Source organism: Colletotrichum higginsianum, chromosome 10 (genome assembly GCF_001672515.1).
Source record: "Colletotrichum higginsianum IMI 349063 chromosome 10, whole genome shotgun sequence".
NCBI lineage: Eukaryota > Fungi > Ascomycota > Sordariomycetes > Glomerellales > Glomerellaceae > Colletotrichum > Colletotrichum higginsianum.
Window position 1 is genome coordinate 48024 of NC_030962.1, and position 12831 is coordinate 60854.

Below are 12831 nucleotides of genomic sequence, written 5' to 3' on the forward strand. Positions count from 1 at the left end.
GATTTGGAATCTTCTACCGTAGCTTTATGTCCGAGATAATTGTAGATAATGTAAACTTTTCAAATATAGTGGGACACGAATAGGGTAGCAATACAATGAAAACAAGTTGAATTAGATAGATAGTTTCTTATTGATAGATGAAAGGGAGAAGACATACGTGATTAGAGTTTGAAAGGCCACAAGTCTGCAGAGAGCTCAATTAAGGAGATAATCGGCATCAGTGATGGAGGTTAGTCCAAGTGTTGGGGAGATTGTACACCTTGTCAAATCTTAGCTACGGAAAACCACCACCACTATAGGTTTCTTCGACATAAAAGAACATGCCGATTTGACTCAACCCCCCTAATTATGGGAAAGTAAATCGTAACTAGTAAGCATAACGGAAATGCTTATTCTCAATGTCGGTCTTGTCCATGAATCCGGCTCGAATGCCCTCGTCGTCGGCTTCGCCATCAACAACATTCCTGACACCGTAAACGCGGTCGCGTCTTTTGTTCTCCCACTTGCAGTAGAGAGCAAAGACGATTAACATAACCATGGTTCCGGAGGTAAATGAAAGAAGGGCTGTGATTCCACTAAAGTACCGCGGAGCCTCGTCGGCCTTGAAGAAGTTGGTGCCTGCGACGTTGCCACACGCCCATACGACGAACCAAAGACCGTTCACAAAAGAGCGCTTGGTGTGGCCGGCGAAATTGGCTGCGAGCAGACTGTAGCACGAGGCTGCTCCGATGCCGAAGACGTAGAGGATCCAGGTGGATCCAACGAGCCTCCACTGGTGCTCCAAGGACGTCAGGCGGATGCCTAAGAATCCTGCGAATGGAATGGAGAGGGTGACGACGGCAACATAGCATCTGGTATTGATATACCGAGAGGCCACCCATCCAGAAACAGGTAGGACGACGAACTCAATGATACCGGTTGGGAGCTGTAGGAGTGTCGCGTTGATGCCGGAGAAGCCGTACCCCTTGAGAAGTGCCGAGCCGAAGTAGCCAAGACCGCCGCTGCCGACGCCGTTACAAAAGCCGCAGATGCAGAGAATGTAGACTTTCGGGTCCAAGAAGGCTTCTTGGATCTGCTTCCACTTGAAGGCCTTATCTTTGATGCCGATCATGTTTTGCGACACTCGATCGACGGCAACAAGCTTCTCTCTTTCGTTGAGCCAACGGGCGGTCATAGGAGAATCGGGAACAATGTAGAGCTAGAAGGCGAAAGCCAGTAAGAATATTTCTTGTGAATAGGTAGAACGCGACCATGGAAGAAAACTCACGAATAGAACCGACCATAAGAGGTTCGCACCACCAATCAACAAGAAGATCAGCTGCCATGAAGCAATGCTCGTACTATGCACGTGTCCAAGACCGAAAGCGATCAGAGACCCTCCTGCAGTCGCCAGACCGTTCATAGCAATGAACAAAATCAGACGCAAGGAAAGCTCTTGGCGCGTGAAGAACATGGAGCAGATGATCATGTAAGCAGGCGTCATGTTGCTTTCAGACATGCCCAGGATGAACCTCAGCGCAAAAATGCCTCCAAAGTTCTTTGCTGCCGCGCAGCACATGAGAAGCCCTCCCCAGACACCAATCATGATACCTGTGTACTTTGCAACTGGTAGACGCTGAAGTAGCATACTAGCTGGAATGTACCAGATGATGTTGCCATAGGCGAAAGCGGATGCCACAGTCGAGTACTGCTGACCTTCCAACCCAAGGTCAGGAATCAGGGTGTATGCAGCAGCATAGTTCAAGGAGAGTTTGTCCAAGAATTGAAAGACGAACGAAGTCATGAGCTGAGGTGGATTTAGTCAGCCTCAGATTGAACACTCGGTAACTACCCGGGACGGTGTCGAAAGGACGCGGCTCACCATTGGCATCAGGATCCTGTCCATTTTCCTCTTGACCCTTTGTCGTTCTCCTTGGAGATCATCGGAGTCAAGGTTTCGGGCTTCCGCATACGCGGCGGCACCAATGTCCTTAGCATTGGCCATCATGTCAAGTTTGGGATCCGAAGAAGGGGCATCATCAGGACCGGCACGGGGCTCAATAGCCGCCATCTCCTTTGTTTCGTTGGCGTGAGACATCCTGGTGAACTTAAGAGTAGGTATTGATTGGAACAATGTGTCTGGTCTGGACCGAATCATAGTACCAGAGCCGGGAGCATTGGGTTAGACCTTAATACGCTTGAGGAGTTGCGCCTTATCATCAATCAACGGGTAAATCAGGAGCACGTGGGGGGAGCTACCTGCTATCGCATGTAGATTCCCCAGAAATCCACATTGCCTGATAGGGGGTGGTCGGGTCCGCAAGAGCGGAAGCTGGGGCTGGGTTGTAGAATTGACGGACGGCTATCGGGCAAGATGTGTAAAGTTTCTTAGTCGCAGAACCAATGATGTGAGCCAGTAATATCCATACATCTCGCACCAGTTGCTTCAGTATCATGTAGGGCTTGATAACTGAGCGTTGATTGCGGTGTCGGACCTGGCAACCCGATGAACTTCGCCGTCAGAAAGAATGCACCTTAATCTGAAAACTTATCAGGTCTACCGAAAGACCCCAGGACCGATGAAGTCCGAAGTGGGGCGGAGAAACCGGGGGACACGGCATTCGTCGGACATCACAATCCATTGTCACTGCAACTCCGACAGATGCTGGTGGTCAAAGAGCGCCGCGGACTTCATTAAAGTCTTGACTATTTCTATATCTAAGTGAGATATAACATGCTTAAACTCATCATATTGCAGTGTATTCTTTTGCGGCTGAGGCGTCTCCAAGCTATCTGTCTTCACTCCCTTCCTCTGATCTCGAAGCCAAACAGGCACTCATCATAAATCATGCGTCTCGGATCCCCGATAGGCAGAGCGCTCGCCATGCGCGATGACTCGCTTGCCAAGATCTCACCACCGCTGAAGCTCGAAAATCTGCCGAATTCGCTTCCATCAAACGTCTGCGAAATCCGACATCTAGTGCTTGAACCAGAGGAGGTTGAGATTACATCTCTTGACGTGGACGAGATTTTGGCGGCAATCAGGTCTAAGAAATATTCATGCGTCACTGTCACCAAAGCATTCCTTCGTGCCGCGGCACTAGCTCAAGTTCTGGTAAGACGCCGATGCACTCTTGATATGAAAATCGTTCTCATCAATACAGACAAATTGCATTACTGAGTTGCTTCCTGAAATGGCTTTGGAGCGAGCAGCCCTCCTTGACGCTCTGCCAGAGCCACTTGGCCCGCTTCATGGCTTGCCCATCTCCGTCAAAGAGCACCACGGCATGTTTGGGCGAATGAAAACGTGTGGGATGGTCGCCTACATTGATGCAGAGACTGTAAGTTTCGGGGCGTGCCACGTCTACAACTGGAGCTGACGCTTTCAAGTCAGGAGTAAGCGGTGTCAATGATGTCCTCTGGGCGGCTGGTGCTGTGTTCTATGCACGAACTACAATGCCGCAGACCGGTATGCACCTGGAGACGTCCTCCAACATCTACGGGACGACACTCAATCCTCGCAATCTGTCCCTGACTCCAGGCGGGAGCTCGGGTGGCGAAGCCGCTCTCATAGCGTTCCGAGGAAGCGTTCTGGTAAGAGTTCTATTCCGTGTCATCAATCCTGTTACAAAACTTTCTAAAATTTCCGGAAGGGCGTTGGAGGAGACAGTGGCGGATCGATTCGAGCTCCAGCCGGATTCACTGGCATATACGGGTTCAAGCCTTCCACGGGTCGGCTCAGTCGCGGTGGCGCAAGAGCTGTTCCTGGTGGCGACGGGTAAGTAGCCTTCCATCCGTTGTACCGATTGTGGTTAATCAGTCGTCTAATATCTCTGCAGCATTGTTGGATCTCATGGACCAATGTGTATCTCTCGCTCTGCGCTGTCCCTGTTCATGAGCACATACTGCAATGCCGAGCCGTGGCAGCAAGATACCTCACTCGTTCCGTTGCCCTGGCGAGAAGTCAAACTTCCCAGAAAGATCAAGATTGGAGTCATGTGGAACGACGGAATCGTCATGCCTCATCCTCCCGTTCGTCGAGCACTCGAAGAAGTGGCCACCGCCCTTCGTGCGCATGGAGACCAATTTGAAGTGGTCCAGTGGATCCCTCTTAACCACTCAAGGGCCTACGAGATCAGCATGGGCTTGTACTTTGAAGACGGAGGAAAAGCGATCAAAAAGGTCCTCGAAGATGGCGGTGAAGAGCCTCGTCCTTTGACACAGTGGATCTTCGACAATGAGCTTGTTAAAGACAGAACGAAGGAGGAAGTGTGGACAGTAAGTTTATCTCAGGAAATCCTCCTCCAAGAGAACCCCGTACTAAACTTGGCCGTACTAGTTGAAAGCCGAGAGGAACGCATACCGCCAGCAGTACAATGATCACTGGCTGGCAACTGCCGCTCCCGATGGCCATGCCGTCGACGCAATCCTCAGTCCCGTGAGCCCGAGTGCCGCGCCCCCCCACGGCACGAGCACATACTGGCCATACACAAGCCAGTGGAATCTGCTGGAATACCCTGCTGTTTGTTTCCCCGTCACCACCGTTGACCCTGCGAGGGATGTCAAAGACTACGGGTACGTGCCGAAGAATCCTCGCGACAAGTACCTGCATGACCAGTACGACCCAAAGACCTACGTGGACGCTCCGATTGGTCTTCAGATCATCACTCGGAAGTTTGAAGACGAAAAGTGTCTGGCAATCTTGGAAGCAATTGAGAAAGCAATGGGGAGAGAGTAAAGCCAGAGGACACTCATGCTTCTGCACCTCGCGGAATCATATAGGCCAGGTTTCAATCCAATGTTCAGCGCCGTTTAGTGGTAGCTACTAACACAGCCGTATCTAAATAACTGCAATTGATTAGGCTCCTAGCCTACTGTACTAAAGAGAAGCAATAATTAGATAGAAGAGGTCTATACCTACCTAAAGGCTAAAGATTACCTAGAGGGTGTATTTAGCTATTATTAGAGTACTAAGGTTAGCATAACAGCCTGCATTAGCTTGCAACTTAATAAGACTAAGATGCAGCTACTTACTTGAAGGTAGTAGTATATCTCTATAGTACAGATTTTGTTAGAATGCAATTAGGACTTTAAGTACCTATAAGACTAAATCTCTAGAGCTGCATTACTATCTCTAATGCATGCTATCTTATCTTCCTAAAGGAAATACTACAAGAGCTATATTTCTATTATTAAGTATAATAATTAATAGTAAGGACTTATAGCTGCAACTTCTACTATTAGTTATACTTCTCTTTTGAGCTAAGTATGCATAATAGCAAACTAGTAAAGTTACTAATAAGCTAGTAAGACCTTAGTACTATTTACTAAATATAGACCTTAGCTACCTATTAATAGAAATACTACTATTAGAGACTAATATATAGCCTTCTAGGCATATAAGTTATCTAGCTAGCTGCTAGACAGCTAGTTTTCTAATACTAACTTAGAATACAAGCCTATTCTTATAAAGGCTAAGAGCTATAAGCGTAACATAGTAAATAATATAATAAGTAAGTGCTAGAGGGCTAAGAAAAGCCTACTACGTCTTAGGAGAGTATAAGAGGTCCTTGTGTGTCTAAACAACTGCGTGAGTATGGCTAAGACCGAGGGCGAAACGGTTCGAGAAAACACCGAGTCGACTACGCCGTATTGTATACGTCTCAGATCTAAAATATCAATCATCGCTATGCCGTGTTTCGAAATGCTGTCGTTGAATGCCTTACACAACGGGCGAACGTGCATGCGTAATGCCGCTTTGCGGGAAGTATCATGGCCGAGACCGGGCAGTAAGCTTGTCAGGACGAAGTGGAACTCTGGAATTGCCGATTCAGAAACCGCATACCATTCTGCATCGGCCGAGTATGCCATGTCCGATGAATCAACATCAGGGAGCATTTCTTCAAACATGGAGTCCACTTCTCCAATGGCAAAATGATCTCCTAGATACCTCTCTCTAAGCAAGCCGTTGGTAGGCCAAGTAGGGACAGACTATCTCGCCAAGGTAAGACGATGGCTCGGGAAGGTCAATCTGCTCTTCAAAAGAACTCCCGTTCTGTAAAGGCTGCTGGCTAGGCCAAGATCTGCCTTGTTGGCATTGCGATTTTCGCGAGCAGCAACTTGCAGACAGTCTTTTAGAACATATCCGTCGCGGAACCCCGGAGCTCAAAACGCGCTCTCCACAGGGCAGTGCAAAAGGGCGTCAACCCTGTTCTTACCACAAGCTCTACTAGGAGCGTGCTTCCAGCCTTGTAGGCAAGGCTTTTTCTTTACATAACCGCCGCCGAGATTAAGAAAACCCTGCCCTACAAAAGCGAGGACGTCTTCGTGGGCTTTTTTTGGCACATAACTCAGCTTGCAGCAGCTTGAAATCTCCATTATCGACGCACTGTCGCCAAAGTCTCTTGTTGAGACGATTGCCGACATCTTTTCATCCACATCCCCTCTGACATCAGTCCTTGCACCAGCCATCGATAGGACTTTAGTAGAGGGGCTGACGTACAGGTGTCGGCAAGGTAAGATGTCACGCATGCAACCCTAAACGTTAAATAGAATATTGCTTATTAACTTGCTCTCGACGCAATCTAGTGACATCTCAACCTCTAACGACGTCAAAAGTCTATGTAATTGCATCCGAAAAACGTCGAAAAACGCATCCACCCATTTCCAGCGTCACGCAGGGCGCCATGGTTTTAAGAAACATGTCGATTTGTCAGGGTATTTCACATTAACCCACAACCCTATAGCTTGGCGACGTACCTAGTCTAGTTTGTCTACTTATTGCGCAAGCATCCTTATGTTAAGTTTACCTAAAACCGTTAGAGACAACACTGCAAACAGGCTAATACTGGATAAGTCAATAAGTACGTCTTCTATCCCCTGAAGCAGGGATGTCTAGTGCGTAGGGTCGTCCGAACGTTCCTGTCGGGTGGATGGAGTCGTCTGAGAGTTTCAGACAACTCTTGACTAAAACTCTAATCCGGCAACAGGATGCCGAGCAAACTTTAAAATGAGACGCACCTGCGAAATATATAACGTAGGGAGTGCCGGATTGATCTGACATAAGTTCACTCCAACCATATTCTCTTCTTTCTGTCATTCATTCCTTCTCTCCCCACGGCCAAGCGCTAACTTTGCTTGTCAATTCTTCTCTATTTCTTGCTGTGGCTGGTCCCTCTTTGTCCTTCACTAGTAACTTTAAGCTCTCTCTTGTATCCATCACTTATCAAGATGCGTTATGCCATATTTTCCGTAGTCCTGGCCGCTTCAGCCATCGCCAGTCCCGCTCCCAAGAAAGCGCAAAAGGCCAAGGCAGTCGACCCGGCCCTCCAAGCCAAGGTTCTTGGTACCATCAACCAGTGGCTCAGCGATATCCAGAGCGTGAACAACTTTGTTGACACCGCCGGCCAGCTAAAGAGCAACGCTGAGATCAGCAATGCCGCCGCGACCGCTTTCGTAGCTGCGCAGAACGAGGGAGACTCGAGCACTGCCCTGCAGGCGGACGTCAAGCTTGACGCCAAGGGCCTGGCAGCCGCTCAAGCCCTTAATGCCCAATTCGGCATCATTGGCCCCGCAATCAACGACACCGTTACGAACCCGCAGAATCTACAAGCCAATCTGGCCAAGATCAATGGAGCTCGCTGCCCGGCCCCTGTTGGACAGGACGCGATCGGCAATGAGGGCGCCGTGCAGGCTGCAGCCGCCAAGGCTGTTGGCACCACCTCGGCGCCGCCAGATGTCCCCAAGGCATGTAGCAAGGCTGCTGCGGCGGCTGGTGGACAAGCCGACGGAGGAGCTGGTGGAAAAGGGGCTGCAGCACGTGGCGGAAAAGACGCCGCAGGAGCTGGCGGGAAATCCACCTAAGTTATTAAATAAGAAATACAAACATTAGGTAAAGACAGTAGTCTATAAAACAATTTAGACTATATTAGCACTACACCTAGCATATCTATTAGCACTCTAGACGTTGAATATACTATTATTATTTTTATTATTCGTGTACTATAGGGGCTTTCTTACCTCTTTACCTATAAGTCTACTTGGATGCGCAGCTGTATACTAACTAGCAAAGAGTTTACTGTTGTATTAATAAGTTACTAAAATTCGAACCTTTAAATGTAGCTATATCTTAAACTCCAGCATTGCTAGTAATTTCCTCTGGAGCAGCATTTAGAAAAGATGTTAAGTTTACAGTTTTCCTATAAGCAAACTATGCCTAACCCCCCCTATCGAAGGAGATGCAATAGTTGTCAAGGGGGGGAGGGGGACTCTATACCAATCTAGCTAAAAAAAATCACCTAAAACAGAGAGTGACCCTGGGGCTCTACTTTTTCCTGTCTCTACATAGTACAATACTACTGACATTAGCGGTAATTAGCTCAAGCCCATTCAGGCCTGTACTTGTGGAATGTGAAACCTGACAAAGACGCCCGCCTAAAAGATTTAAACGCGGGCTGTCGTCTGATGTCTCCAAGTGGTAACGCCAGTCAAGGGTTCGCTTCATAATCCCACATAGGTCAACCCCAGTCGCATGATCTACTCGGTCTACGCGGCAATACGCTCAATGGCTCGGAGTTGCCGGGTTCGCTCTGGGCTCCCTGGAGAGATAAAATGAAGGGTGTGGTCTGCACCCAAGGTTGGATTCCCCAAGGTTGACCGCTGATGTTTCGTCGCAAGGGGAGCTGGCCGCCCCCTGCGTGAATGGACACACTAGCATCAAGTAAGAACTGCTTTGTAACCGCAGTTTTGTAGGTTGTGTAACAGGGGCATCAACCCAGGACTCCCCTTAAAGTGTGTGCTTCTGTTGCTCAATATAAGAGCCTCAAGAGGCGCCAAGCAAAATCACTGGAAACTCGCACTACCACATTCTCTACATTCACTTGCCTTCTCAGTATTCTTTTTCTATTCTCTTCTTGATATCAATTACCCTGGCGGTAACTATAGTACACTCTTTTAGCCCCTAAGAATCCCTTACAACCTCGGCATCATGATGCTCAAGTCGCTCTTTGTCTATAGTGCCGTTCTAGCGCTCTCCGCCGTCCAGGTTGCCGCACATGCCGCCATCAACCCGGTCATGGGCGTCACTGGTACTGCTGCTCGCAAGGACGTCAAAAGGCCATCCAACAACGCACCCTGTGGAAACGGTGTAAACATTGCGTCAGCCATTGGAAGCTCGACCTCGGTTCAGGCCGATTCCTCGGGCTCCTTCACTGTCAATGTCCAGAACTTTAACGGGTCTGTAAACTTTACCCTTAGCTATCGTTAGGGTAACACTAATACGTATTTCCAGTGGCAAGGACGGTTCGCGTCAGGTTACTATGAAGGTAGACGCTGCCGGAGACGGCAAAACCTTTGTGGATGGTACCGTGTCGGCCAACGGCCAGCTTGTAAGTCTCTATCCTACAGGCACACGGATGGATTTCTTGCAGTCTTCTAACAAAATCGGCAATAGGCCCCAGCAAGCACAGGCACCGAGAAGGTGACCGCCTCGCTCCCGGCCGGTACCAAGTGCAGCGGTGGAGCATCAGGAGACCTGTGCATTGCATCCTTCACAACGGCTGGTGGATTTGGCAACTGCGTTGTTGTGCAACAGGCAGGCGGCGGAAGCGGTGCCGCAGCTGGTAAGACGTTCAACCTAATTAGGTCTAATATGACAGAAGCTAACCATCTGTTCAGGTGCTAATGCCGCCACCAAGAACAATGCTAAAGGAGTTACAAACGCCAACTGTGCTCGTGCTTTCCAGGCGTAACTGCTTCTAGAACTGGGAGATGTTAATAGGAGGCAGGGAATAGGATAAGAGCATTGCGTCTAAAGACAATGCTATCCCCTCAGGTGTCACTAGACCTCTAAAATACCCAATAAGGGATAAGGGGTAAGGCTAATAGGGGCCTAAGGAGGCCTTTAAATTACCTTTTTATATTACCTCTTCTATAGTACCTATATAGTTTAGTTACACTAAAGGTACTAGTAAACTTAGTATTAGAGAGGTAGATAAAAATAAGAGGTTATCTTACTATCTAAAGGAATGTAAGGGGATTTTTCCTTTAACTTAAAGGGGGGTTTCCTCTTATGTGTATTAGTTAAATTTGTACAGGGTATTTAGTATTGTATGCAAAGTCTTTATTATAATTAAACTATAAATAAAACTTCCTTTCTAATAAGCTAATTTAGATTTAGTTAGACTTAGATTAAATACTTAGTACTTAAGAGGGATAAGAATAAAAGTAGCTTACTATTAGTATTAAGATCCTAACTGATTTCTATAGCCTTTTAGTAGTCTTCTTTAATATTATTAGAGTTAATATTTTAGGCTTCTACATACGCAGTAGCACCTATATTCTTAGCATTAGCCATTATATTAAGTTTAGGATCCATAAAGCAGTCATTGTTAGGACCAGTACCGTGCTCAATGACACCCTTCATCTTTCTTTTGTTGGCTTTAGACATGATATTTACTGAAATGTTGGCGCAGGCGATGCAGCGGACGAGGTGCTTATGATTACTTTAAGACGTTCTCGTCACCCTCACGACCGCGATCTAAACATGCGTGTTCAACTTGTCCTGGCTTTCGAAGCCTTGTTAATCGTCGTTAGTCATGCTTCCAACCCCGGGGTAGTTGAGAAACGTGATTCGGGACGACTTCATCGACGCCAAGAGGGGCCAGCGGCTCCCGCCCGGCACAGCTACGGACAACACGTACTTCAACACTTTCATTGACAAACAACAAACTTGAGGCCTTAATTGTGGAAACAGCCTTGATTTTTCACGGCTACCTGACGTCTTCTCTATTACTAAAACTGATACAGATCTAGACATTTTGAAACGCAGCAGGATCCTCTAGCACCCGCTTCACAATCTCTTGGCTGTATTCATCCGCTTTCTCATTGAAAACATTCATGTACTCCGAGATGTGTTCAGGAAGTTGCTCCACGAGGTTGTGCTTTGATGGAACGGGTTCTTGTAGGTGCTCGACCAACGGGATGTACCCCGACCAAACAGCCTTTCTCATTTCAGCGTTTTCCATGTCCTCCTTCACCTCGGATACCGGGCCCGCGCGAACCTTTGCGCTGCCGCTTTTCACACGGATGCGCAGAACTTGCGTCTGCAACAGCTCATTGGCGGACGGGGGCTGGCGCACTTCTTCCCATCGTCCTGCGACGAGGCCGTTGGTGATGAGCTTCAACGCCCACAACTTCTCCTCGCTGTCTGTGACCAGACTCGCGTAGCCGAACAGGGAGGCCGAACGGTAGTTGCAGGAGTGCGCAAAAGAACTCAGAGCGAGGACGATGCCGTCCACCTTGGTAGCTGATACGCAGACGGGGAGGCCAGGTAGACCCTCGGCCATCTTCTCTCTGGCGAGGTTGGCCATGCGAGCTGAGATATAGCCGTGGATGTAGCAGTCGAGAGGCTCGTCGATGTCGGCGCTGGGGCGATCAAAACTGCCCATGGCGCCAATCATGGGAATGACGGTTGGAAACTCAGTGTCGCCCGGTGTGAAGGTAACATGTAAAGACATGCATTGGTTGACGATGCTGTGGACAGTCTTGAGGTCGTAGTCTGCGCGTTTGTCCGCCAGTCGGTGGACCTTGTTGACGGGTGTCTTTGGGTACTCCATTGTTTACCGAAGATGTATCCGATGATGGCGGAGAATGGGGTCCTTGAAATGCTGGGGAAATCGAGGTTTGGCGACTGTGTTCAAAAGGAAGCAGTGAGATGTCTGCCGAAATTCGGATAGCGAACAATTGAGAAGGCAGCTTACGGGCGTATATTCTGCTTTGAAATATATGTTGATGGTCAATCTGTAGCTCCATTTTTAGAGAGCCGTTTCCGTGGACAAGTCCCGGAGCGGGGCCGATTGTGTCCGATTATTGCTGCCCGTATTGAGGCCATCGGCCTTTGTCGGACGTTCGCTGGGCTAATTGCCACGGCTTCGACAACTGATCGGCCAGTAAGTTAGCGCCGAATGAGTCAGATGCCAGATCTAGGTAATCTGAGCAGCCAATCCCCTGGATCCTTTAGGTTCCCTTGCCATCCTGGCGGATGATTAAGGGCTATTAGGCTTGCTTTGAGTGGAAGCGATGCCTATCGCCGATGGGTCAATCTTGTCGGGGTACGTGGGGCGCCGCAGGGCCACTCCGAGGGGGAAAAGAGGCCATTTTACTGATGCTCGTGGCGGTTGCAGGTCGGAAAGGTCCAAGTTGATCCATGGGCTGGACGCCCTGATGGTGGAGAATACTGATGAGATGGCCATCCGAGGGTCGGAGATTGCACGTATATCAAGTGATAGGGACGCAGATTTGACTCCGGGTTTTTAGATTTGCGCAGTTGGGTAATTGACAAAAGCAAATCGCTCATCCCTTCGACCAAGAGACGGGGTGTGCCAGCAGATTTGGTTAATGCACACTCTCTGTCCTGATAGGGGGTCAGAGCCTAGCAAAGCCCTGATCGAATGATTCTCTCTACTGGAAGTGACACTGATTAGTAAACATTTTCGTGGTCCAAGGGAAGTCTGGCATTCTCGGCCCAAATGTCAGTAGTCCGGAGCTGCAGACTCCAAGCCTCCAGTCACAAGGTCTTCGGCTCTGGCGTTTACATTTACCCAAGTAGAGTTGTAGGAACTATTAAAGTTAGGCTACCAAACGACGTATGCTCACTGTTTAGAAGGCGGTTGATAATTCGGGATCCAAGAGCCGCGTGACAAAGCACGGGATTACGCATGCCTTATATCTGCTTATTCTTCCCACCCCAGTGTCCTCCTCCACCACCACCATTTGTCGCCCATGATGTCCATGGTTGTACCTTGGCGACGCCAGGGGGGTTGCCACTCCTCTCGAAAACGCCATCTCTCCAAT

General features: G+C 48.7%; 5 protein-coding genes across 5 annotated transcripts; 3 read left to right on the plus strand and 2 right to left on the minus strand.

Annotated features, from left to right (window-relative positions):
- Positions 1–367: 367 nt before the first annotated feature.
- Positions 368–2077, minus strand: CH63R_13457 (Allantoin permease; the record flags this gene model as incomplete). Its single annotated transcript, XM_018308431.1, has 3 exons — positions 368–1198; positions 1268–1786; positions 1862–2077. The coding sequence occupies 3 exons, from the start codon at positions 2075–2077 to the stop codon at positions 368–370; spliced, it is 1566 nt and encodes a 521-aa protein (XP_018150749.1).
- A 750-nt stretch (positions 2078–2827) lies between these two features.
- CH63R_13458 (Acetamidase) lies at positions 2828–4717 on the plus strand (the record flags this gene model as incomplete). Its single annotated transcript, XM_018308432.1, has 6 exons — positions 2828–3094; positions 3144–3320; positions 3370–3573; positions 3633–3757; positions 3819–4257; positions 4319–4717. The coding sequence occupies 6 exons, from the start codon at positions 2828–2830 to the stop codon at positions 4715–4717; spliced, it is 1611 nt and encodes a 536-aa protein (XP_018150750.1).
- A 2492-nt stretch (positions 4718–7209) lies between these two features.
- CH63R_13459 (uncharacterized protein) lies at positions 7210–7842 on the plus strand (the record flags this gene model as incomplete). Its single annotated transcript, XM_018308433.1, has 1 exon — positions 7210–7842. One exon carries the CDS (start codon positions 7210–7212, stop codon positions 7840–7842), a length of 633 nt encoding a protein of 210 aa, XP_018150751.1.
- Positions 7843–8965: 1123 nt separating this feature from the next.
- On the plus strand, positions 8966–9728 carry CH63R_13460 (uncharacterized protein; the record flags this gene model as incomplete). The annotated part of the gene is made up of 4 exons (XM_018308434.1): positions 8966–9213; positions 9269–9365; positions 9431–9599; positions 9655–9728. 4 exons carry the CDS (start codon positions 8966–8968, stop codon positions 9726–9728), a joined length of 588 nt encoding a protein of 195 aa, XP_018150752.1.
- Positions 9729–10787: 1059 nt separating this feature from the next.
- CH63R_13461 (Flavin-nucleotide-binding protein) lies at positions 10788–11594 on the minus strand (the record flags this gene model as incomplete). Its single annotated transcript, XM_018308435.1, has 1 exon — positions 10788–11594. The coding sequence occupies one exon, from the start codon at positions 11592–11594 to the stop codon at positions 10788–10790; it is 807 nt and encodes a 268-aa protein (XP_018150753.1).
- Between the last annotated feature and the right edge of the window lie 1237 nt (positions 11595–12831).